At 46.9% G+C, this 25,610-nt stretch overlaps 2 protein-coding genes and 1 pseudogene across 7 annotated transcripts; 2 read left to right on the forward strand and 1 right to left on the reverse strand.

Moving 5' to 3' along the window:
* Positions 1–1,983: 1,983 nt before the first annotated feature.
* LOC111728734 (RNA-binding protein 14) lies at positions 1,984–25,610 on the forward strand. Of its 2 annotated transcripts, XR_896389.2 has the most exons (4): positions 1,984–2,442; positions 17,605–17,800; positions 18,762–19,184; positions 25,175–25,610. XR_896389.2 is itself a non-coding variant. In XM_011368928.2 (3 exons), the coding sequence occupies exons 1-3, from the start codon at positions 2,106–2,108 to the stop codon at positions 10,392–10,394; spliced, it is 1,995 nt and encodes a 664-aa protein (XP_011367230.1). In that variant the 5' UTR covers positions 1,989–2,105; the 3' UTR covers positions 10,395–11,064. The 2 variants fall into 2 exon arrangements, 1 of the variants encoding a protein (XP_011367230.1); XM_011368928.2 differs by lacking the exons at positions 17,605–17,800; positions 18,762–19,184; positions 25,175–25,610 and adding exons at positions 7,965–9,414; positions 10,187–11,064 and having other exon boundaries at positions 1,989–2,442.
* LOC111744990 lies at positions 6,507–6,625 on the reverse strand (annotated as a pseudogene).
* On the forward strand, positions 17,603–25,610 carry LOC105297954 (RNA-binding protein 4). 5 transcript variants are annotated; one of them, XM_011368932.1, is made up of 3 exons: positions 17,603–17,800; positions 18,762–19,184; positions 25,175–25,610. In XM_011368932.1, the coding sequence occupies exons 2-3, from the start codon at positions 18,773–18,775 to the stop codon at positions 25,192–25,194; spliced, it is 432 nt and encodes a 143-aa protein (XP_011367234.1). In that variant the 5' UTR covers positions 17,603–17,800; positions 18,762–18,772; the 3' UTR covers positions 25,195–25,610. The 5 variants fall into 5 exon arrangements, with proteins under 5 accessions (XP_011367234.1, XP_023391616.1, XP_023391614.1 ...); XM_023535848.1 differs by lacking the exon at positions 17,603–17,800 and adding an exon at positions 23,054–23,338; XM_023535846.1 differs by lacking the exon at positions 17,603–17,800 and adding an exon at positions 22,645–23,338 and having other exon boundaries at positions 25,175–25,609.

The raw sequence follows: 25,610 nt of genomic DNA on the forward strand, positions 1-25,610 counted from the left end.
ACATTTAAAGTTTCGATATTGCCAGAATACTTCCCAAGGAGGATGTAAAATTTGCGCTATTGTCAGCAATATGTGAGTGTACTTTACTCTTACCAGGAATGTAATCTGTCATTTTTTTTTTTGCAAATCTGAGGGGTGAAAAATGTTCTCATTTTCTCAGGAAATTGCATTTCCCTGACTACCAATGAAATTTCTTGTTTATTGGCTGGCTATGTGCACTTCTTTTCCTATAAAATTGCCAGTTCATGTCCTTGACCCATTTATCTTTTTTTTTTACGTTTAATTTGTAGTTCTTTGTACAGTACAGATGTTAACTCTTTAGATTCCCAAATTTATATCCCCAGCCCAGACCTCCGAACTGCAGATACATATTTACTTGCCCATTGGTTATTTCCACTTGGGACAACTTAAGAGGCATCTCAAACATACCATGTCCAAAATTGAATTTCTGGTCTTCCACAGAAAATTTATTTCTCCTGCAATGTTCCCCATTTCAGTAAATGGCAACTCCGTGCTTCCAGCTGCTCAACATCTCTGACTCCTCTTACACAACTCACATCCAATCTGAGCTCTACTGTCAAATTACATCCAAATCTGACCACTTCCCCCTTAATTCTACTGGGGAACCCTGACTTCTGTTGCCATCACCTCCCCCCTGTATTTTTGCACTAGTGGTAATTTTTCTGAGCAAACAACTGTTTTCTCTTTGTTCTTGCCTATTTCAATAACAACCAGAATGATATAAAACTTATGAAAGATAAGTCCTAGCAGATGATCCCCTCTGCTCTATGCCCTCCACAGACTTCCAGCATAAGAGTGAAAGCCAAAGTCATTTCAATGGCCCACAAGGTGTTACACCTCTTATCCTCCCCTCCCCCCATGCTTATGCTCTATTATTCACTCTGCTTTGGCCTCCAGCAATACTGGGTCGTTGCAATTCCGTGCACCAGCGGACATGCTCCTGCCTCAGGACTTTCTGAATTGTACTTTCTGGCTGGAATGATTCCCCTGGAGGACGACTTGCTTGCTCCCTCGGTTACTTCAAGTCCTTATCACTATCCAACAGGTTATGTGTTATACTTGTTAATCTCTCTCCCCACCATAATATAAATTCCAAGAAGGTAGGGATTTTTGTTACTTTTTGTTCACTTCTATGTTCTTGGTGATGCCCACATGTCACATGTATTTGTTTTTGATGTCTTAAGCCATGCAAAATCTTTTCTACACACATCTGTCGGTTTTGAATTTTTCCTTTTTGTTTTTTTTTAAAGGCTCAACTTTTGTCCACTCAAGGACTGTCTTTTTGACCAAATTTTTTATTATATTAAACTTTTTATTGTGGAAAGTTTCATTAATTAATCTTCGCTTGTAAATTCCATAAAGGCAGGGACGTGCTCTGATTTTTCACATCTCCAGCGCCTGCCAGGACCTCAGCAACCTCAGAAGATGTGTTTCCGAAGAAGGAATTAATGGCACGAAGGTTTCTCCTGGGGCAGATGCCTCTCAGATCCCTTCAGACTGCTCTGCAAAGTCCCAGAGGCAGAAGTCCCAGGAGCCGTTTGCTGATGAAAGGCGTTAGTCTGGGTTTCTCATGCCAGGCCTGGCCTTCCCGCGGACATTCTCTCTGCCACTTCTAGGCGTGGGTTTGGCCTAGGCTGCCAGAATAGGAGAAGCTCGGACTTCCGACTGAACAAAGTTTTTCCTTGGGCCCGCGAATCCCCGCCCCGCCCGGGCCAGAGGCTGCTTCACCAACTAGGCCGCTCGGCTGCCGGCGCACCCCGAGCGCGTACCTACCTCTCCACCTCTTCTTCCCCTCCCCCCGGTGGTGGCGGTTGGTCGCGCGCCGCCGTCCCTCTCCTACCTAGGCTAACGAGCGGGCTCCAGGCCCTCTGGGATTGGCTGTGCCTGAGTGCATCTTCTCTCAGCCTCTATGATTGGCTGCAGGGCGCGCGGGATGCGAGCCCTGATTGGCTAGGTCAGAGCGCCTGCGCGGCGGGGTTCTCGGTCGCCAGCCATTCCTGGGGAGGACTGCTGGCCGACCGGACGTCTCGCCTGTCGCTGGAGGAGCGGTCCCGGCTCTCCGGGAAGGCGGCTGCGGCGGCAAAATGAAGATATTCGTAGGAAACGTCGATGGGGCGGATACGACGCCGGAGGAACTGGCAGCCCTCTTCGCGCCCTACGGCACGGTCATGAGCTGCGCCGTCATGAAACAGTTTGCCTTCGTGCACATGCGCGAGAACGCGGGCGCGCTGCGCGCCATCGAGGCCCTGCACGGCCACGAGCTGCGGCCAGGGCGCGCGCTCGTGGTGGAGATGTCGCGCCCAAGGCCTCTTAACACTTGGAAGATTTTCGTGGGCAATGTGTCGGCTGCGTGCACGAGCCAGGAATTGCGCAGCCTCTTCGAGCGCCGTGGACGCGTCATCGAATGTGACGTGGTAAAAGGTAACGCGGAGACGCGCGCGGGGGGGCGGGCGCGGGGACGCGCGGGGCACTCTGCTTGTTAGCCACGCCCCTTTCCCGGGGGTCGGTCACTGCGCGGTTGTGGGGGTGGGGAAGTCCGCGGGAGCGAGGCCGGAGGTGTTGGGGGCGCGATGGGTAGAGCCACCCTCCTCCCCTGCGATCTAGGCACCATTCACAAAATGGGAGGAAGCGGCTCTGGGTGGGTGCGGTGGCCACTGTTGGCCAAGCTACGGGGCCGGGGCCGGGGCCGCGGCCGCGCCTGACAAATTTGCGAGTGTCCCGGGGGCGCGTCTTCCACTGTTTTCCTGGGCCTGGCACCGAGCGGAAATTGGGAAGTGACGGGCACAAGCCGGATCATGGAGCGGGGAAGATCTCTCCACTTCCCCACTTCCTCTCCAGACGTCGGTCAGAGCGAGGGAAGAGGGAAAAGGTGGGGGCTGACGCCCCAAGACCACCCTCGTGTTCCCTCCCGGTGAATGCTCCCGAGCGGAAGGTAACGGGGCCCTTGGTCGTTTCTTGGGCTGGGATCTTTTTAGTATTGTGTGGCATGGGTGTATTCATGGGTATAGTTACTCATGGGTACAGGAGGGTCCCCTTCTGAACCACTTTGGCCTTTCAATACTGTTAGGTGGGTTAGGCGTGGCAACTCTGCGCTTTCCAGCTCCCGCAAAGTTGAATTTTTTTCCTTTGGGTTTGATTTTACTTATATAAACTGGAAACCCTGACCTCTCGCATGTGGAAGGAGGCTTGTTTGCTGAAGACCTCTTCTCCGTAGACTACTGGCCAAGCCTGTGCCCCAAGGCAGTGTCATTCTTTTATAAACTTGGTGATTTTGCAAGGGGGCATACTCTGGCTGAGGGGGGATATGGGAAAGGGCGTGTGAGAGGTCTTCGTTAAACATTGGCTAGACAGATTTACTTAGTAGCCGTCTTTGCTTGAATGTCTAATCTGCGCAGATCCCTATATTGCTTTTGAGAAAAATACATTACCATAATTTAGGCCTGACTTCTTTGGGACCCATTTGATGTTTTTCATAACCTGGGTTCCTACTCGTAAGCTCTTTATTTTATGTTGGCAGGATTTGGTGGGACAGCCTTGTGTATGTGGCTAGTCTCTGTACCACTTGGGAGCAGATGAGAGTTAACTTTGCCCTGCCACCTTCAAGGATGCAGCCTGGGAGTATCGGACGCCCTACTCCTGGTGTTGGGTTCATATGTGCTCATTCCCTGTGAGACAAGTTTTGAGGATAATTGTGGGTGCAGGTGCTTATTTATTTCCACCAAGATACTTCATTTGCTGTCTTGGAAAAAAAGCACATCTTTTGGGCCATACCTTGTCCTTTTCGTAACTGGGAAGTGTAACGGGTTGTAGTCTTCACTACCAGCATCAATTCCTTGTTCTGCATTAATACTGCGTTCTATTTTCCTCAACTCAGGTTATGCGAGTCCACGAATATCCGGAATCGGGCTTTCCTGCTGGGTGCTCTGAGGCAGGCTGTATGGTGCATGGATTTTTGCTTTTGTTCAGAGTAAAAGAGTGGGAAGGGCCTCAGATTGGGCACCTGGCCAGGAAACGGATGGGGGATGTATGGCTCATTATGAGAGTTCTGTGTTTAATTGACCTACTGTGTTTCTTTTGTGATTCTTAGGCAGGGTGGTTACTAGTTTGGAGTCTAGAAACTAGCTTCTGCAGGGACGGTGTGCATGGAACTCATTGGTCAAGAAGCTTGCTTTCCAGGTGGTCGGGAAAGCTGACAATTTGCCGAATTTGCGTGGGACCGACACTAAGTGGCAGTGGGGGACAGGGTGAAGTGTATAACTACACGTGGTTTTCAGAACTCTTGGCTGACTCCTTGTGAGAGAGTGAAAATTTTGTGCATTTTGTCCCTTTGTAAACATTTGATTAGCAGAAATGCATTGACTTCCGCAGGGAGTTGTGGTCAGCTGTTATTTGTAGGTACGCTGATATGTAAGGGATTGCGAAAGATTTGAGCATCATATCCTTCACTGTTGCTTTTCTATCTCTCGGGGATGAAGGAAAGTGAAGTTTTTAAATTGGGAATGTAATAGAAGAGACTGACTCTGGCTCTGCAAATAACGTACTCTTTTCTTGGGCTGGGAATGGACATTTGATTGAGTCTTGTGTCGGCTGTCAGGCGAAAAGCACAGAAGCTTGCCATGGCACAGGACATCCAGTTCTGTTTCATTTCACAGGGAAAAAAACAGTTGCTTGGTTACCCCAGGAATTTAGCTATGATTTGATTTGTGGAGTTAAAAACTCCATAGCAACAGTGCATTGTAACCACTCTCCATAGCTACATCCTATTGGGTGTTCCAGGATGAAGTAGGAGTATGAGTCCCTGACAGCTAGGAACCATTTAGACTTAAGGGGAGGTCTGAAAGGCCTGTGGGTGACCATTCTTTCTTCCTATACCCAGCTGTATATTTTCAAGTTAGAGGTTTTTGTTCCTCTCAGGATAGGAAAACTCGTTTTTCTGGATTATCAACTTGATATGAGAGGAATTGTGAAGACCACGTGGAATTCTCTGTAAAAACATTGCTTGCTACTCCCTTTAAATGCAGTGGATTTCCTTCAGAAGTCACTGTTCTTGAACTAGCTCTCCAGGAAGGTGGCTCCCTGGAGTTCTTAGATCTGTTTTTTCTTCATTGTCCTAGCAGTAGTTGAGTTCCTGGGAATCTTTGATAGGGTTAGGCCTGTCTTTGGCTGCTCACTATGATAGAATTAGCTAGCCTCGATGTGATTGGGTCAGCTGGACAACTGTTCACACTTCCCTCCAATGTCAAGTTTAGGCAATTTCTGATATAAATTGGTTATGCTTGTATCTGATGGCTTCTTAAAAAAGTCAGTTATGCAGTCCATCTGGGTGGTCATTTGAATCGTGCATGTGAAATCTCAATTTTCAAATTTCACAACTCGGTCTCAATAAAACCCAACTATGTAGGAAGTAGACAATGGGATGATCTAGTCTTAAAATCCCCTTTAATTTGTTTTTTTTTTTGTTGTTAGGTGTTTTTTCCTAGCTCATTCTAGTCTCAGTATAGTCAGGAATATAGTATGCTGCTTTTAACATTTTCTCACAGTGCTTGGAGTTTTTTTCCCATTCCCTTAAGCTGCCAAGAGGTCCCGCTTTTTGCTTGGTGTTGCATTCTCTGGTTGGTTTTGCCATTCTGAAGGGTCAAGCTCAGTCTCTGCTTTTAAGGAAATCCCCTACCACCAGTATCTATTTTTAGCTCACTCTACCCAAAGTGGAGGTGAGAGATCAGAGAACAATTCTAGTTCCCTGTGGCTAGGTGGAAAGTAACACTTTTGCTTTTCACAATTGGTAGACATCAGGTTCTGGCCATGGTGGGTGTGTGGACTGAGAGCGGTGATAGTTCATTTTGTTTTATCATCTTTGGCAGGTTCCAAATTTGCATGTACAGATTTCATTGTAGCTCTTGTGTTTTCTTAGAGGTGAATAATAACGTTCTGTAGGGAAATAAGCCTGTGGTTATTCCCAGGCTTGAATAAGCATCATAATCTATCACTTTATAGCTATTTTTACTTTACAGGGCACTTTTATATTCTCATTTCAATCTAACTCTGAGGTAGGTAGGAGAGATTTGTCAGATGGAGAAGTAAATTACAAGTTCCTTGAGAACTTACAGCAAGTCTGCGATACCCAGATCTGTAACTGAGGCCTTTTAGCTCCTAGCCCAGGATTCCTTATGCTGTACCACACTTCTGACTTCTGCCTGTTGGTTAAATTTTTATTCTCATTTGTATGAGAGTCCTTTGGAGGCATCGCCTTACATCCAGGAAAATAACTTGCTCTATAGGAGCAGTAAGTGAGGGCATCCCAGTATGAAAGTTTCTAGAAAGTAGAACATGTTATTTAGAGGCCATTTAAAAGGATTTCTTATCTTCAAGAATGGAACCTTAGTAATTTCATCCAGGTAGTACTTCATTTCTTAAACTCATGTGAGAGAGATGGGGTCCTGGTACTTGGACTCTCTCTCTCTCTCTCTCTTTTTTTTTTTCTCCCCCGCCTGCAGCACCTGGTCTTCCTAGGTGGTCTCCCATCCAAGTACTAATCAGGCCCGACCCTGCTTAGCTTCCGAGATCAGTTGAGATTGGGCATGTTCAGGGTAGCGTGGCCGTAGACTGGACTCTCTCTTAAAGTAGCAATAGGTCCAGGTGGAGTTAAGTGCATGGCTTTATTTCCCACAAGCATGGGCTGCTTATTGTTCCTCATATCCTGCTTGCACCATTGTGATTTGTGAGTTTGAATGTGAACAAGAATTTTTTCTCACTCCTTTCTTTCCTGAAATTTTCTCTTTCTATGCGGTAGGTGTGTAGGTCTTTGAGATCATTATCCTGTCTTAGAGCGTATCCCACCCTGCTCATTCAGATCCTGAATGAGGGCCTCAGGGGTAACCTGTTTAGCAGAGCCTGGTAGCTGTGGAAATTGCAGCTTCTTGCCTTAAAGCTGAGAAACCAAATCTTTGCTATAAATGGTCTGCTCTATGAACAGAAGCCCAAGGGGTAAGGTGTACCTCTGTCCCTTGTAGAGGAACTGATGGAGGCTGTAATGTAGCCTGGGGGTGGGGAATGGGCCTGAACTCAGACAGGTTCAGTTTCTGTTCCCACACCTTGCTGGCTTACATGAGGTCCAGCTTCTCCCTTCCCTAGTCATGTTACACACGTCTACCTTATGTGTGGACTTCTCAGGATAGACTGGTGTAGTGAAGCAGCGTGGAGACCCGGGATTCTGTTCCTGGCTCTATCTAGCACATTTTGATTTGGGGCAAGCCATATATATATTCTCTGAGTGTATTTGCCCACCTGTGAAATGGGGAGAGTGATCCTTTGTTCTGCTTACCTCACAGGATTGTTGTGCGTCTCATTGTGGTCCTGTGCATGAAAGTACTTTGAAAACTGGGAAGTACTGTGGAAAGGGGGAGATGATATTGGAGGAGTTTTATGAACTATGCATTGCAGTCTAGCTCTCTTGGCCAAATTGGACCCTACGCTGAGAAATGGGTCGTGCCAAGACATAATTGGTCATTTCCAGTGTTTGAGAGTCAAGTCTCAAAGGTGAGCAGTTGTGTTTGGTGACCTTAGGTTAGAGAATACTGAATGACAGTGATCCAGGCACCCTCTCTGTGCTTTGTTTGCTGGTTTATACTTACAGGAGCTGTGAAGATTTTTATCCTGTGTTGCAGTTCATCTTTGCTCTTTCTTCTCTCACCAGGAAGTTGGGTGAGGTGGCAGAGGGAAAGGGGAGAATGGGGAGAAGGCCACAGGCAAAGGTGGCTGCTTGGGACAGTCAGAAGCTTTGTTACATGGGAGCTACATTTTATGACAGACTCCCGGAGAGGAGGGTTTGGAGGCCTGGAGGTAGCTGGCAACAGCTGGGTGCTGTTGGTGTGTCCATTTTGGGACCCATCGGGTAGCATGCCCTGCCCCCCTAATTGCTAACCCTCTGTCTGCTGCTTTATCAGACTACGCGTTTGTTCACATGGAGAAGGAAGCAGATGCCAAAGCCGCCATCGCGCAGCTCAACGGCAAAGAAGTGAAGGGCAAGCGCATCAACGTGGAACTCTCAACCAAGGGTCAGAAGAAGGGGCCTGGCCTGGCTATCCAGTCTGGGGACAAGACCAAGAAACCAGGGGCTGGGGATGCAGCATTCCCCGGAACTGGTGGCTTCTCTGCCGCCTTCGACTACCAGCAGGCTTTTGGCAACAGCACTGGTGGCTTTGATGGGCAAGCCCGTCAGCCCACGCCACCCTTCTTTGGTCGCGACCGCAGCCCCCTGCGCCGTTCACCTCCCCGAGCCTCTTATGTGGCTCCTCTGACGGCCCAGCCAGCCACCTACCGGGCCCAGCCCTCGGTGTCGCTGGGAGCTGCCTACAGGGCCCAGCCTTCTGCCTCTTTGGGTGTCGGCTATCGGACTCAGCCCATGGCAGCCCAGGCAGCCTCTTACCGCGCTCAGCCCTCTGTCTCCCTTGGGGCCCCATATAGGGGCCAGCTGGCCAGCCCCAGCTCCCAGTCTGCCGCAGCTTCCTCACTTGGCCCATATGGTGGAGCCCAGCCCTCGGCCTCGGCCCTCTCCTACGGGGGTCAGCCAGCTGCGGCTTCCTCGCTCAATTCCTATGGGGCTCAGGGCTCCTCCATGGCTTCCTATGGCAACCAGCCATCCTCTTACGGCGCGCAGGCTGCCTCTTCCTATGGGGTTCGTGCGGCTGCCTCCTACAACACCCAGGGAGCAGCTTCCTCCTTAGGCTCCTACGGGGCCCAGGCAGCCTCCTATGGGGCCCAGTCTGCAGCCTCCTCACTGGCTTATGGGGCCCAGGCAGCTTCTTACAATGCCCAGCCCTCAGCCTCTTACAATGCCCAGTCTGCCCCATATGCTGCACAACAGGCTGCGTCCTACTCTTCACAGCCTGCTGCCTATGTGGCACAGCCAGCTGCAGCTTATGCCGGCCAGCCAGCCGCCTATGCTGCACAAGCCGCTACCCCAATGGCTGGGTCCTACGGGGCCCAGCCGGTTGTTCAGACCCAGCTGAACAGTTATGGGGCTCAAGCATCAATGGGCCTGTCAGGCTCCTATGGGGCTCAGTCAGCTGCTGCGGCCACTGGCTCCTATGGCGCCGCAGCTGCCTACGGGGCCCAGCCTTCTGCCACCCTGGCAGCTCCTTACCGCACTCAGTCAGCCTCACTGGCTGCTTCCTATGCTGCCCAGCAGCATCCCCAGGCTGCTGCCTCCTACCGTGGCCAGCCGGGCAATGCCTACGATGGGGCAGGTCAGCCGTCTGCAGCCTATCTGTCCATGTCCCAGGGGGCCGTTGCCAACGCCAACAGCACCCCGCCGCCCTATGAGCGTACCCGCCTCTCCCCACCCCGGGCCAGCTACGACGATCCCTACAAAAAGGCTGTCGCCATGTCGAAAAGGTACTGTATGCCCCCCCTGCCTCTGCCCCCAGCTGGGGCTTAGGGCAAGGGGCTGAGGTTGGCATGGGAGGGAAACTGGAGCCATCGGCCCCTCCCTTGGTTTTCTCTCTTCCCGTGGGACATCCAAAGGCTGAGGGGGATATCTGTGAACTTTCCTGGTCACCAGGGTTCAAGTGGATCATAGTGCTCAGTCTGGGGTGGTACCAGCTAGTCAGGCTGGGAGAAGTGTCACCTGTCTGGGCTAGCCCAAGTGCCATTGGAGCTACTGCCTGCAAGATCGTGGCCCATAGCCTTTCCCACCGTCTCTAGGATCCTTCAGCCTGTTACGTGGTTGGTTGTCCTGGCTCTGGTGGGGGTGGGTTTGAAAGAGTAGTCCTTTTGGCACTCACTGGCTGAAGGCATGGTGTGTGAGGTGCGTCCACTCTGGGGGAAGTTGGGGACCTTGCTTTCGTCCGCCGTTCTGTTGATAAACAACCACGGTCTTTCTTTGTAGGGCCCAGGGGTAGGAGTAGTTTGCTCGTGGTTTGGGACTGTAGAGCAAAATCCACCCTGGCCAGCTCAGAAGGGAGGGCTTCAGCGGCGGGCTTGGTTTCCCACTGAGCCGAACCATTGATTTCTTGCCCTGGGTAGGGTGATGAGCCTTCTGACAATCTTGTTTGTTGGAGACCAGTCTGATCACACCCTCCCTGCCCCCATTGGCATCTCCCCCATGCCCACCTGGAGCCCTCCCCTCGATTGTCTCATTCACCAACTGTCTTCTTCTCTCGACTAGGTATGGTTCCGACCGGCGTTTAGCCGAGCTCTCTGATTACCGCCGTTTATCAGAGTCGCAGCTTTCGTTCCGCCGCTCGCCGACAAAGTCCTCGCTGGATTACCGTCGCCTGCCCGATGCCCATTCCGATTACGCACGCTATTCGGGCTCCTATAATGATTACCTGCGGGCAGCTCAGATGCACTCTGGCTACCAGCGCCGCATGTAGGGCCGTCCTGGGTGGGGCACCGCAGGGAGGGAAGGAGAGGAGGAGTGGGGTCGGGTGCAGACCCAGGTTATAACCACTGGCCCAGAGCTCTCCCGTTTGCGGTTTTTCATTCCTTCTACCATGTGGGCCTTCCCCAGGAGACGATCCTTTTGAGTGTTCGGCAGTAACCTACTTTGTTCCTTCGCCTCAGCAGCAAATCTTGCTACTGGCTCTAGATCTGCGGTTTCCCCTCTCCCCTGCCTCCCATCTCCCCAGGATGGGAATTTCTTTTATGTTTTTATTTTTTTCCTGGCTCCCTTTTATTTTTGTGCGCGATATTTAAGGTCGTCTGGATGGGGAAGCAACCTGCAGCTGAGGTCGGCGGCGCCTTTTTCTTTTTAGATACGAGGGAGGCCAGGAAAGGGTTAGCTTAACCATTTCCTATGCGCCAAGCTCTGCCAGCAGTCCAGGGGGCCCTGACTGTCTCTCTGTAGACTGTGTTGAGACTGAGTTCCTGTCGGGACAGTCAGTTGGTACACATCCACATCCTTACCCCTGATGTTCTAGCGGATGCCGAGTGGCACAATCCCACTTCCCCATCTCCCCAAGTAGGTGGTATTAGAAAACCTTAATTTTTTTTCCCTTTTGTATGGACTACAAATAAAACTTGGGGCAATTTGCAGTTTGGAAACCTGGTTGTCATTGTCTTGATTGCACTCAGTTTCAGAGGAGTCAGTTTGACATCCAGGAAGACGTGACAGCTGAAGGGAAGCAGCCAGAGGACCCAGAGCAGATGAAGGAGATTTGAATGTGGAACTTAGAATGATTTCCCTGCATCCCAGAGGGATTTAGCTCATCATTGTCCTGCTCGTCCGCCATCTTTAGGACTGGAGAGTCCAGACCAAGTTGCTTGGGCTTTTTCAGCCTTTGGCTTGACTTAACCACACCAAAATGCACTAAATTCATTGCCCATTTTCCCCGGCCTGTGCTTGACCATTTTCCCTCATTTGTTTCCCATTGAGAAACAACCTGCGCTCCAGCAGAGTGGTTCTGGGGTTTGGCTTCTCAAGTGAGAAGTGGGGAATGGGCCGCTTTGGTGCTTGAGAGCTAGTGGATCCTTCAGGCAGTAGGCTTGAGTGACTGCTGAGGCCGGGACCTGGAAAGGAGCCAGTAGTGAGCTGAGGATGATGTCGGTGTCTAGTACTGCCCTCCCTGTGGTTGGAGAAAGAAGGGCGGGGACAGGTGGAAGCAGGTATGGGAGATTTTCGCCACGAACATGGTATTTCGCCTGTCGAACATCGCCTGGAGCGTCCTTCCTGCGTCCTGCCCTCCCCTACCATCAGTCACTTGCAACTCACTTTCCCTATCTCCATATGTTAGGATTTCCAGATATTTTCTTACTGGGTTTATTTTTGAAGCTGTCATGATAGACTCTAAAGGGGTCGAGGTGCGCATAACCAAGTGGGGATGCTGAGAGAGGGTGAGAAATTGAAGATCCTTTCTCTACTTTTTTTCCCAGGGCTAGGGGTTAAGAGGACTTGGGCAAAAAAATATGGCGGTTCCAGCTAGGGACAAAATGGGAGGTTTGGGGTCGATGGGTGAATGGAAGAAGACCGGTAGGGTGGGGTGGTGATAACCGGACAACCAACTGATGTTCCTTTGGGTAAGAATGCTTTAGAGATTTGATTTGGGAGCCTGCTGGGGCAAGGTGATTTGGGGGAGGTGTGTGTGTAGTGCACATGAGTTCTGCCTCCTTCACTGGGTACTTGTGAACTGGTCTGTGACAAAGTAGTTTGCCCCAGATGTTCTCTTGCCTCTGCCCAGTAGGCAAAAGCATATGGATGGTCTTTGTAACCATGAGCACTTGTGGATACTAACGAGTAATTTCGGGGTACTGGGCCAGGGCTCTTTTTCTGTTCATTGCTTTGCCTTCAAGTGCTTTGCTGCTCCTTTTCATTTCTTTTTATGACTGGGAGGCTGTGTTTGATAGGTTTCTTGTCATTTTTCTGCAGTGAAGGTGGGGTGATCTGAGGGCCAAGCTAACAAGCTTACCTCTGGTTTTTACCCTGGAAAATGGAGAGTTGGTTGATTGTAGGGCTGTGATTGTGGCCTGCGTATTTGTAATATTTCTTTGTCAATGTGGCTTCCTGTCTTCCTTTCTCTCCAATGAGGGTTCTGCCACTCCCAACCCCATGGTTCCTGTGAAAAACAGCTTCATGTGCTCTTGGGGCCAGTGTTGATGTTCTGTATTGTAGCCCAAGTTCTTCAGAGTGACCTGGCCTTGATGATCAATCACTGTTTAACTGCCTGTCATCTTTAGGTCCTGATGCCCTTGTCGCCTCAGCCCTCAGGCTTCTCACTGTTTAAGCAGGAAGAGCTACAAAGCTAAATCATTTGTCATTTTCCTTTCTTGCAGATTGTTTTAAAATTCCCTCCCCTCTTAAATTATGCCACTGTGTCAGTCCTATAGCCCATTTCTCAAACTTTGCTTTTTGTGGATTTGTGATTTCCAGGGTCCTATACCTTGGAGACAGTTGGGTCGAGTGAATGGGAGGGCAGACGTTTAATGTGTGTTCTGGGAAAAGGGCTGGGGAATGTGGGCTCCCAGTATCCTGTAGATCTTAACACTTTTGCATCTTATCACCTCTACAACTTGGCCTTCATTCATTGGGGAAGTTTTAGATGGTTTATTCCTGGAACAAGACCAAATAGAGGCTTCTAGCCTTGTCAGCCTGCTTTTCTGAGATTTGGACTTTGTTTCAAATTCTGGGGTAAGCTTGGGGCCCCATCCTTTATATTACAGGTAATGAGACTATCACCGAATGGTCAGCCTCTATGAGTGGGCACCCTTTCAGGTCATACCTGTAGGTTGAGCTCTGCTAAAGTCCATGCACAGACCGTTGGTTCTCTGGTCATTTTGTGCTGTCAAGCCAAGTAAGTTTGACTCTAACGTGGGGTGGCTCAGGTTATAATGAAAATAAATTTCCTAGATTTATGGACTAGTATGCTATGTAATAGGATGCTATTACCCTAGTTGAGTGATAGAGAAGATTAGTAGATGGCAGGTGGACAATTATAATAAGTACCTAAATTCTATAGGTGTTTTTTAAAGGGTCATAAAGGATGGAATCTAGAGTTTTCCAGGAGAAAAAAAAAGTTCTTAAATAATTTTAAGTCTAGCTCTCTAAGTCATTTGAAATACTGCGTCTGTAGTGCTGGAAATACAGTGTTTACGTAGCTGGGCCCTTGGGCTGACCTTGAAGAATTCATAGTGTGGGGAAGCCAGACCTACCTCAGGGAACTAGCTACAGTTCATAATGCCAGGGAAGTGATAGGTAAGGAAGGGGAGAGGGCGGGGCAGTGCCATTAATGAGAGAAAACTGTGGAGTTAGGATTCGTTTGATGTGAAAACTCATTTGGCACAGAGAATGACTAAGGGTGTTGGCTCTAAAATCACATTTCTTGAATTTGAATCCTGCTTGGTTCTACCACTTAGTTGTGTGATCTTGGACATGTCAGGTACTCTACCTCAGTTTTTTCATCTATAAAATGGGGATAATAGCTAACATTTATTGAATGTGTGATAAGCACTGTTAAAAGTTTTTTCCATGTATATTCCTTTAATCTTCATTGCAACCCAAATGCATTAGGGATTCCTAAACCTATTTTATAAACAGATAAGTTAAAGTTGTAGAGTAACTTTTCTTAAGATTACATGGTTAGAAAGTAGTGGATTAAAAAACTGAACCAGCCATTTTGAACTGTTTAGGACTTTGCTTGTAATCATTGCAACAATACTGTTGGAAGGCTCAAATGAGAACATGTGACAAGTGTAGAGCCTCATATATAGTCGCTGCTCATTAAATGCTAGCCATCTTACAGAAATGAGAACATTCTAGGGAGATTGGTGTGGCCTAGTGGAGCACACATCTGAGCAAGGACTTTGGATGTAGGCGCGAGTGCAGCACATATGAGTAACAGTGAAGGCAGTGGATTTTTGTAACGTGTGGTACTAGGAGTGACATAGGGCACTGAACCACCCCAGTTTTGGCTACTTCCAGTCTCAGTGCCTTGGGACCAGATTCTCCTGGGTATGGAGAAGAAAGGTATGGGCCTGTGAAGACATTAAAGGGAGGCTTGAGAGCGTGTAGCTGGGAGTGGGATTGGAGGCATAGGAAGCTTGCTTAACTGGCCTAGTGGCTCCCTCTGAACATCCCTGGAGAATACTTGTTTTAATTTGAGCCCTTATTAGACCACTAATTTATTTCTGGACGAGGAGCCAGCGTTATTTATTAGGTGTATTAAATTTATATATTCACCTCTAAGGGTATGAAATCAATACAGATTGCTTATTCACATTTGAGTGGCTTTCACTGACACCAGTGTTTCCCCCCCTAAATTTGGATTTGCCTTTCATTTCCCTTTCAAGAGTCCAGGCTCCAAGCTCTTATATTTCTTTTTTTTTTTTCTTCTTTTTTTCCTTTTTTAAAATTATTTTTTTAAACTTTTTTTATTTATCCCCTCCCCCCCTTTTATTTCTTTAAGATCTTCAGACAGAATATTTATACCTGACTCTGATAGAATATCAGCTTTCTAAATGACTTTGGACAGGTCACTTTACCTTTTAGGGGCTTGGTAACCTAAACAGCAAATTAAGAATCAGCAAAATTGCATCTACAGTGTTCCAGTCAAGGTATTTTGAAAACATCCCATTCAGTCTCATTCTCTGTAGTGGGGGTGGTAAAGTAGAGGATTTAGACTAGATGTCTTTTAATTAAAAACCTGTAATGGTTTTTAAGAGACAAACATTAAGCTCCTTTAATACTCGGTAAAATAATGGTTGAGTAGATGATCATTATGGAGACACTTGAGCTATAAGTCTTCCTACTTAAAGCTTCATTTTGCAGCATTTGTCAAGTTGGTGATCCTTGTGATCAAATGCTGTAGCATAGGTTATCCCCTGGTTTTTGGGCCCGTGTCTTTTCTGTTTGATGGAGACTGGAAAGTGTACTTGCTGATAAGAGTAAATGAGCTTCTTTTAGTATTAAGTATCTCATCTTTTAAAGCTGGTATTAACTGAAAATCCAGTCATTCCTTTCCGTTATCAAGAAATCAACTCGTGTTTATTTGTTAGCTAACAAAGTTTAATTGCCTACCATGTGTCACGTGCGGTTCTAACACTAAGGACATGATAGGGAATAAGAAAGGCCCTGTCCTTGTAAAACAAGTATTTACTGGGGCCTGGGCGTAGGAGGATGGCAGAAAATGAACAAATAGGACTTCAAGTAGTGGTAAGTATTTGGAAAAACGGAGTCATGGGATAGAGTGCCAAGGTAGTGCTGCAGTAGGAGGATGTCTTTAGATGGGTGGCCCGTGAAGGACCTGGAGAACATTGCAGTCTGAATGGGCTTGGTTCAGAAAGGCCAATGTGCTGGAGCATAGTTGGGGGATGGGGGAGTGGTTGGGGGTTGTTAAAGAGATTGGGAGATTCTGGCAAGAACCAGATTGGGTGGGGTGAGTTTGAAATGTTTTGAATTGCAATGAGTCTTAAAAAGCAGGGGGACGATTTAATGTGTTTTACTCAGTTGGATGAGCTTGCAAAATGAAACATAACGACCTAAAGGGCTTTCAGAAGTAAATCAAGTAATTAGATTGGGAGGTGGTGGTGGGCAGTGGTGTACAAACTGGCTTGATTTGTGATCCTGAGAGGATTTATATTCCCAGTCTCTCCTGCGGACTTGGAGAGATTCCTAGTTTCATAGAGTGAGGTGATCTCATATGTTTTGGTATTTTGGAAGATCAAAGTGACAGGAACTGAGACGATTTCTATACCAGATGCGTTTCCCTGTGCAGCTTGAGTCGCGCGCGACCACCTCCTCAAAAGGGCACATAGGCAGCTGACTAACATTGAGTTGGTTTTCTTCATCACTGATCCCATGGCCTTGATTTAGTCTCAGAGTGTCAGTATCAGAATCTACAATGAAAATGGACCAAGATCGGTGACCACGACACCTGTAAATATTTTTACGTTTTTAGGTCGTTATTTTCCCACCCTAGAGTAAGTTCTTGACCAGTTTTCCACCATTTGATATCATTTCCATATCCTTGGCTTCATCTTTCTCTTCGTGACCCCACACCCTCTTTTTTGGGGGGTGGGGTGGGAGGCACTGCTTTGATCGGTAGTTATGTTCATTTCCACTCCTAATCCTTCCCTCATAAACAATTCACTTCTTTTTATCATACTTTGTTTTTTTCACCCAGTATTTGTCTCTACCCCTTTTAACTCTCTCTTGAAAAGCTGCCTTGCAAAGGGTCATTGCTTGCTCAGTAAATATGAAGAAGCCAAAGGATGGAAAAAAACCCAAAACGTGATGAGGGAGCCAGACCCTCTGGAGAATGCCGTTTTGATTGTACTTTGTTTATAGCTGGTTGTGAGTAGGCTCCTTCCTCCAAGGTCGGTTCTAGGAGTTAAACCTACAGCTCTGGCTGATGGCGCCTAATAAAATAAAACAAAAAACTTTTCTGCTCCAGTTTTTTCTCAGGGCAGGGTGGGGGGTATTTTCTCGATCTCCATGGTCACACAGAGAAGCCGCATCTTCATCTTGGACTCTGGGAAGCCGATTCCGGGTGGGGGGGACTTGTCTCAGCACCTCCTGAGTAATGCCAGCCCCAGCTGGGCGGACTTTGGGGCCGTTATACCTTAATTGAAGCTCTGTCCATTAACCGTTTTCAGAGTTCCTTTCATCACCACCTATGAAAGTTTTAATTTGGGGGAGCCCCGCGACTCCCACGGCTACAGTATGGATTCTTGGTCAAAAGAGGAGGTTTATTCGGGTGGGACGCTTCGCTATTTTTCTTATCGGATTTTGGGTCTGCGTAAAGCCGTCCGCAACATCCTGGCTGCGAGGAGGTAGTTTGAGAGTGTAGAGGGAGACGTTTGGAGTAGAAGGCAAAATAGAGTGCGGAATACTGTCAGGGTGTGCACGTGGAAGTGGCGAAATGAAGCTTAACAAAGTTGGCGCCATGAAGCTAAAGACCGCCACACCTGGGCCCTAGCTCGCTCCGCCTAATGGCGGGTCGAACCCCGCTGGCGAAGCCCACGTTTGTAGTTCCTCCCTTACGCTAACCCCTTGCCCAATCAGTGACTTCGGCTTCGCAAGATTGGTGCTCATTGGCTTTCGTGTAAAAGCTCCGGGGTTACTGACGTTCCCACCTCTTCCCGGCCTCTCAGGTAATTGGCGTTCGTGCTAACCAATCAGGAAGAAGATCTGCGGGAACGCCTGCTTTTTACTTTCCTGAATGGCCAATCCGGTGGTAGGCTCACCTCCCCCTCTCTACCCAGAGTCACTGCTGCGGTCGCCGCCATTTTAGCGTTTTGTCAGAAGCGTCCGCGCCGCGAGGAAGAGCTGCTGCTGTTTTCCGTGCGGGTGAGAGACTCCGACCCCCCTCCACTGTCTTTCTTTTGCCCTGTTAAATATTATCTCACTCCCTTGGGCTTCAGGGGTATCCTAGTGGGGTCGCAGCCTCCGCACCGTTCGCTGAGAGCTGACTTGGGTGCTCGGCATTGCGTGATAAGCCTGAAACGTCCCTTCCCCCACGGCCTCCCCCGAGAATACCTTGCTTTCTCCCACCCTTCCCTCTACCGGACTTGGCTCGGCTTCTTAGCCCGAGGTTTGCACTGTGATAACCAAACTTCCCTTAGACTTAGGAATTACAACCCAATTTCGCGAATTTCTCTAATCCTGAGACATTGGTGTTTGGCTCATAAGTCTGAAGCCCCCTTTCTCTGGCCTCGTATTTCTCCATGCTGCAGGAGCTCGTAGGATGGCACCCGGAGAGAGGCGTTCCCTACTCCAGCACTTCCTGTACTCTCCTTACCCCCTCGCTATTTGGCTCAAGTCTCCCGTTCTCTGTTTCCAAAGGAAACCCTAAAACGTAGCCCACTTTCCCGAAAATGGTTGCTATGTCGGTTACGGGAAGAAGAGCCCGTTCATAATTTCAGGCAGCCACTCCGTCTGGTCAACCGGTATTTAAGACCTTCGTTTTCCGATTATCCTTATAGCGGATAGAAAAGCTCAGTCCCCTCAGCGCTGCATTCATGCTCTTTAGTTTTCATTCCCATTTGAAACTACCCATTCCTTATCAAATCCTTTGTCTACTAAGGAAGGACCTCTCTGTTACACACATTCTTACAGGTTTATAGTTAATGTTGTAGCAGGCCTCCTTATTCCCACTTCCTTTGATTATTGTATGGCGGTGGGTGTGTGAGGGGGAAAACTGGAAATATTTGCTGGAGTAAAAAAGGAGATGATGGTTTTCTTTCTTTTTCTTTTTTAAAAAGCGATATGAGCCTAAGGTCTCCTTAAAATAATGTTTTTTCTTGTTCAGGCGGAGTCAAGATGGTGAAGCTGTTCATCGGAAACCTGCCCCGGGAGGCCACAGAGCAGGAGATCCGCTCACTCTTTGAGCAGTATGGGAAAGTGCTGGAATGTGACATCATTAAGAACTATGGCTTTGTGCACATAGAGGACAAGACGGCGGCTGAGGATGCCATACGTAACCTGCACCACTACAAGCTGCACGGGGTGAACATCAATGTGGAAGCCAGCAAGAATAAGAGCAAAACCTCCACAAAGTTGCATGTGGGCAACATCAGCCCCACCTGTACCAACAAAGAGCTTCGGGCCAAATTTGAGGAGTATGGTCCAGTTATCGAATGTGACATCGTGAAAGATTATGCCTTCGTACACATGGAGCGGGCAGAGGATGCGGTGGAGGCCATCAGGGGCCTTGACAACACAGAGTTTCAAGGTGAACCGCCCTCTTTGGGAAGAGGGCTTGAACACAAGGCCATGTGCAGAAAATAGATTGGATAAGTAAAGGAGGGTTTTGGGGTAGATATACAGCTGGTAGCTGGCTAATGGCGAAGGATTAAGTGTGGGTGATGGATCTAAAATGGAGAATGCATGGGGTTTAGAGGCTTTATTTGAAGCAAATCAAGACTCGGGGGAAAAAAAGTCACTAGGCTTTAGTTTGGAGCCCTTAAGGCTGTTATGCCTATTAGTGCAGAAATCCATTTCTCTGAGGATTGCCCAGTTATGTTTTCTTTGGGGGTGAGGGTGGTCAAGCACATTGCAGTGTTCTACTTTCAATTTATTGCCTCTGCACTGTACAGGCATACCTTGGAGATATTGCAGGTTCGGTTTCAGACCACTGCAGTAAAGTGAGTATTACAATCAAGCGAGTTAAAGCAAGTAATCTTTTTGGTGGTGGAGGGTCTTGCCTTCAATTTGAAAAAAACGCAACATCTGTGAAGTGCAGTAAAGCAAGGTATGCCTGTATCAACATTATGCATTATTTTATATATGAAGAACCTGGCAAAATCTGCTTAAGCAACACATTTAGGAGTAGAATCCCTGTTAAGCTCTTGCACCTCATCCCAGCTCAACTTTTCAGTAAAGATAATTAGTCTTTAGATAACTGATGTCTTTAAAGGGCTACAGCTCTTACTGCTTGTACCAAGCGATTCTGTTTTGAGGATGAAGCCACTCTAGAATTAAAAGGCTCATTTCAGGAGTTTCTTCATTTCAGGAGGAAGTATTTGGAGGGCAATAATGGCACAGCCTTTTCACTGGTTTGGGGGGTGGACTCTAACATTCTTAGTAAATAGAGCACTTAGATGGGTGTTATCTCAAAGCCTAGACTAGATTAATTCTTTTAGTGTGCTTAGAGGGCAGTATGGGTGTTGCTCTGGAATGTCACTTTATTTGGAAGGTGTTCTCTTGGTTTAAGCTCTAAGCTCCTGTGGCGAGAGTGGCAGTTGGGAAGGGAGTGATAGCCATGGTGAGTTGTTAACTTTTCTTTCACCCCCTTTAGGTCCCCGTGTCAAAAAGTCTTTTCCCTTTGATTGTAACTGCTTTCAAATTAGAGGGTTTTCCCACAACTCCTTGCTATATTTTTAATCTACATTCCAATCGTTTTAGCCCAAACCATGGTAGTGACTGCTGCTTTCCCTGAGCACTCCTCTTAAGAGTCATTGCTGCTATCTTTGCTGTTTATTTCTCTTAAATTGGACTTTTCTTAGAGCTGGAGGTCTGATCACCCATCATTCCCTCAAGTAACGGGTGCCCTGTGTCGTGGGTATTAATGTTCACTATTAAGGAGAAGTGTCACAGGTCTCTCGGGTCTAGTTTGTTTTCCTTTTATAATTGGTAAGTTGAGAATTATTTTGTATCAACAACTTAATTGGGAGCAAAGGCTGCTTTTGTGGAGCGTTTGTGGTGTGATACCTAATTTTTGGACACTACTTCAACTTGGTCATAGAAGAGGTGGTGATGTCTGTAGCAGTTACTTGTGTGAGGGAAGAATAGCGTGGACTGATTCAGGATAAATTATCCTTGTAGCATCTAAACTCTGGGCTTTTTGATGTTACCTGTACTTAGTTATTTTTGCCCTAGTTTCCTTAATATTAGCCATTCTTAATATTGCTTAGTAATTTTGTGTGTATGTAGAATAGCAGTATTTTTTAGAGGGGTCTTTTTCTTTTCAGTTTCTCAGTATTGGGTGTACAGTTGACTCTCGAATAACACGGGGAGTTAGAGGTGCTGTCCCACCCCACCCCATAGTTGAAAACCTGAGTATAACTTAAGTTGGCCCTCTGCGTAAGTGGATTTCCATCCTCAGGTTGACAAAACAGTTGACCCTTGAACAACACAGGTTTGAATTTCACGTAAGTGGGCCTGCATAGTTCAAACCCGTGTTCAAGGGTCAACTGTACATCATTTGCCCGTTTAAAAAACATCTCTTTTAGATATTTTAAAAACTTAGTTTTTTTCTGGGCTTAGATCAGGCATTTATTAGTGACTTTCATGTCTTGAATGTGCTTGGTTGGTTCCTTGGTTACACTTATTTTCTGTTAGAGACCAAAGTGGCCCCATGGGTAAATGCCAGAGGAACACAGGTTAGCACTTTAAAGAACTCAAAATATTTAATTGCATACCTGCGACCTACACTTAACCAGATGTAATATTTAAACTAGGACATTTTTGGTTTTTAGTCCTTTCACCTTTTTTTTTTCCCCTTTTCTAGCCTTCCAGAACCTGACTTGAATTTTGCAAGTGAAATGGTATATTTACTACTTTCTGTAATGTTAGATGAATAAATAGCCTGTTGACTCCCCTGATTCTGACCATTCACTTTGACATCTGTATGCTTAGGTGTATCATAGCCAATTGCATTGGAAAGTTTTTGCTAGAATTTTGCTTACCATTAAATTGGTAGATCATGTTAGGTGGAAACTACTGTGAAAGGGTTTAAAACTTAAACTTTTACAGAATTTTTTTTGTTAGGTTTTAAAAAGTAATATTTTTCATTTCCAGAATACAAATTTTAATTTTCAGTAATAATAAGTATTAAGTGCATGTTCTTATGATCTCAGATCCCTAGTAAGGGGGAAAGTATTTTAATCTTGCCAATATGAACAGTTTGATCTACTGATTAATATTACTGGTTATTCTCCACTTCCATGTTTTTCATAATCTTTTTAAAAATTCAGGCATCTTGTTAATTTCCTGTCCTGAATCCTTTGATTCTGGTAGGGGTCATCATAGTTAGTTGTCAGGTTGTAAAGAATCCTTGCTGGGTTGTATAGCAGATCTAGCAATTTAAATAACCCAGGTTAAAGGAGTGGGCAGTCCTTCAACTTGTATTTCACTCCTCCCCCAGTTCACGAGTATTTTTTCAGGAAATCTTGAAAATTGCCTATCACATTCAGCCATGGATCAAGTCTGGATGACTATAAGTGGTAACTTTAGAGCCTTATTCTATTCTTTTTAATTTTGGAGTGGGGCGGGAGTCTGGGGGATGGCCTTTGCATTCTGCGTTATGAAATCAGCCGTGATAGAGGAGGTTGGAAGTGTCAGAATCTCGTGGAGCACTCTTAATTGTGGTTTCTTTTGACATTGGGCCACTGTTCAGAGTAGTTTTTGTCCACGATTACTTGGCAAAGGATGAGATGTTTTTGAGGGAGAGTAGTTTCTTAATCATTAAACTCAGGTTAGGTGTTAGACTAGAAACATTGTTCATCTAATTGATCTTTGTTTGAAATCAGGTCATTATACTGAATTTACATACTGGATTAAAAAAAAGTTTTGGCATTGAGTCCTTCATTAGAGTTGTCTAGGTAAAGCCATTGCTATGACCAGTGTCTGGGGTAGGGGTTGGGGCTATGATTAAGAGTGATAGCAACCCTTCTTGCGTCTGTTTCTTCAAGGCAAACGAATGCACGTGCAGTTGTCCACCAGCCGGCTTAGGACTGCGCCCGGGATGGGAGACCAGAGCGGCTGCTATCGGTGCGGGAAAGAGGGGCACTGGTCCAAAGAGTGTCCGATAGATCGTTCGGGCCGAGTGGCAGACTTTACCGAGCAATATAATGAGCAATATGGAGCAGTGCGTACACCTTACACCATGAGCTATGGGGATTCATTGTATTACAACAACGCGTACGGAGCGCTCGATGCCTACTACAAGCGCTGCCGTGCTGCCCGGTCCTATGAGGCAGTGGCGGCTGCAGCTGCCTCCGCGTATAATTACGCAGAGCAGACCCTGTCCCAGATGCCACAAGTCCAGAACACAGCCATGGCCAGTCACCTCACCTCCACCTCTCTCGATCCCTACGATAGACACCTGTTGCCGACCTCAGGAGCTGCTGCTGCTACAGCTGCCGCTGCTGCAGCAGCCGCTGCTGCTGTTACTGCAGCTTCCTCTTCATATTACGGGCGGGATCGGAGCCCCCTGCGTCGCGCTACAGGCCCAGTCCCCACTGTTGGAGAGGGCTACGGTTACGGGCATGAGAGTGAGTTGTCCCAAGCTTCGGCGGCTGCGCGGAATTCCCTGTACGACATGGCCCGGTATGAGCGGGAGCAGTATGCGGATCGGGCGCGGTACTCAGCCTTTTAAAGCTTGAGGTGAGAGTGGTGGGGTGTCCCCTGGTATGGTTTTGCCATTCCCTCCTGCAGCCTAAGGCTCCAATTAGGCTGCCCTGCTTGCTTGCTTTTGCAGGGTTAGGGTGTGAGGTTACTAGCATGGTTCAGAGGCTAGGAAGAAATCCTAACTGCCTAACTTTTTGAAATACGTAGACATCCTTAGCCATCATGGCTATTTTTCCAGTGCTCCCTAGTAGTGGGAGTCGATCTGATTCTGTGTCTGGAAAAACAAAGAATGGTGTGATGAATCTTGGGTCACACCTCTGTGTTATAATTCGACTAAACCTAAGACCCAGACATTCAGACTCAGGTGTGCTGTTTTTCAGAGCCTTTGTTGAAATTCCTAGATATGTGACATCACTAAGGTCTGCAAGTTTCCTGTTCTTCGTGCTGTGTGAAAGGTCTGATATGACCTGCAATGGTAAAATCTGTAACTAAAATAGTTAACTATTCATCACCACTCAGGTTCCAGTTACTGTGAAGACTACCCAAGTGGCATCATCTTCATCTTGAAGCTACATGTTTCGGTTCCTGAACGGTTCACCCCCTGTGAACTTAATAGAAAAAACTTATTTGATGTTAATTTGGGGTAGAGAGGAGTTGAAAAGGTATCTTCTTTTATGAAATTGAGTTCAACAAGGACTCTGGGGCATAGATTCAAATTCAGCTTCTCTGTGCAGCTCAGATTCATTGCCTGAATAGAACACACCCACTCCATTGCTTTATCTTTGAATCTGCCCTGTGAGAGCCCATTTACTTTGTTCTAAACTGTCCTCACAGTGTTAGATTTCACATCCTCCCCTACTTCTTCAAGATGTATGATAATAATATAAATACATATGCACACCTGTTAATTTTACTCTCTATGGTAATGTTGAAATCCAGGGTTGGGAGGTTTGCTTTAAGCAAATTACTCCATCTTCCCACTAGTTATGGGCATTTAATCTTCTTGAACCACCACTGCTACCTGGAGTCCTCTGGCATTTTCCTTTACTATATACATTTTGAGCCTCGTGATCCTTTTGGCTCTACTCAAGTATATTCTCTTCTGATGCTTGCCAGTTTTGGGCTCTAGGTGTTTGAGATTGCTGTTGTATTAAAGGGTGATTCTCAATGCCCTTTGTTTTGAGTATGTCCCAGCGTGTCCCAGATATTGCTCTGTAATCCTGTAGTAACAGAGTCGGGGATACTCCATCTTTTCCTTCAGGGCAGAAGATGTGTAATTTGCCCAGGGTTGTTAGGTAGGAAATCACTCATACGGCTGGAAAAGAAATGATGTATAGCTTACACTTGCCCTCTAGTATGTTCTTTTAGTTTCTTTCTAGGCAGAATTGGATGCCTTCAGGTCTAACAGTTTTTTCAGTCGATACTACTTTTGCCTAGACCTTGAATGGTTTTTAACTTGGACCTTGGTAGTAGTTCCCAGATTCAGACATTGACTTTTTACCCTAGAGAACTAATTGGAACCTTGCCCTTTTTCCCACCTTCCAGTAACAGTTTGCGATAAGGAATTACCTTCTCTGAGGAATGCTAATGTTCACACCAAGAGAAATGCAATATCTTTGTCTACTCTCAGGAAAGAAAGTTTGCTATTTAATTTAAAGAAAGGCCCTAGTCTGAGATTGACCTTCCCAGTTATTCTCTGGTCTTAAAGCTTTTTTCACTTTGAGATTATTTTGATACCGGGGATGGGTACAAGTAAGTAAACTTAAAAGGAGTATCAAGGTACTAGACTTTGTAGAGATGTTCTTTGAAGTTTTAAGTGGGAAAGCCCTTTTGAGCTTTGCTGTAAAGCCCCTGTATTGTGCTCTCTTTCAGGTGGGATGTGTGTGGGCTGAAATTCCGAGCTGCGGTTGTGCATGAGAATACACCCTTCATGGTACCCCGTCTCCGGGACGTTCTCGGCTCTGTGCGTTCAGTCCCTCAGGAACCGTGGACCTTAATTTACCTTGCTAAGTTCAGACCACCTCTTCTTTTCCTCCCTCCTGCCCATTTTCCTGTTCTTCCTGTCCTTTAATACTTCTGTAGCTTCCTATTCATGTTCTGTTTTCCTAGCAGGCCTCGTTGTGTGCAGAAACTGGTGGGGGCTATGCCGTCTCCTCACCTCCTGCTTCCGGTGGGTGTTGGATTTGGGAATGACCGTGGTGAGAGTGTCACTGCTTCTTAGTCTTTGGCTCAAAGGCTTGTGGCAGGTGTACACATAGAGTTGGATCACTTTTTTTCTTTCCAGTAAAATAAATGGTTTTTCAACTTA

Source organism: Pteropus vampyrus, unplaced genomic scaffold (genome assembly GCF_000151845.1).
Source record: "Pteropus vampyrus isolate Shadow unplaced genomic scaffold, Pvam_2.0 Scaffold144, whole genome shotgun sequence".
Classification (NCBI taxonomy): domain Eukaryota; kingdom Metazoa; phylum Chordata; class Mammalia; order Chiroptera; family Pteropodidae; genus Pteropus; species Pteropus vampyrus.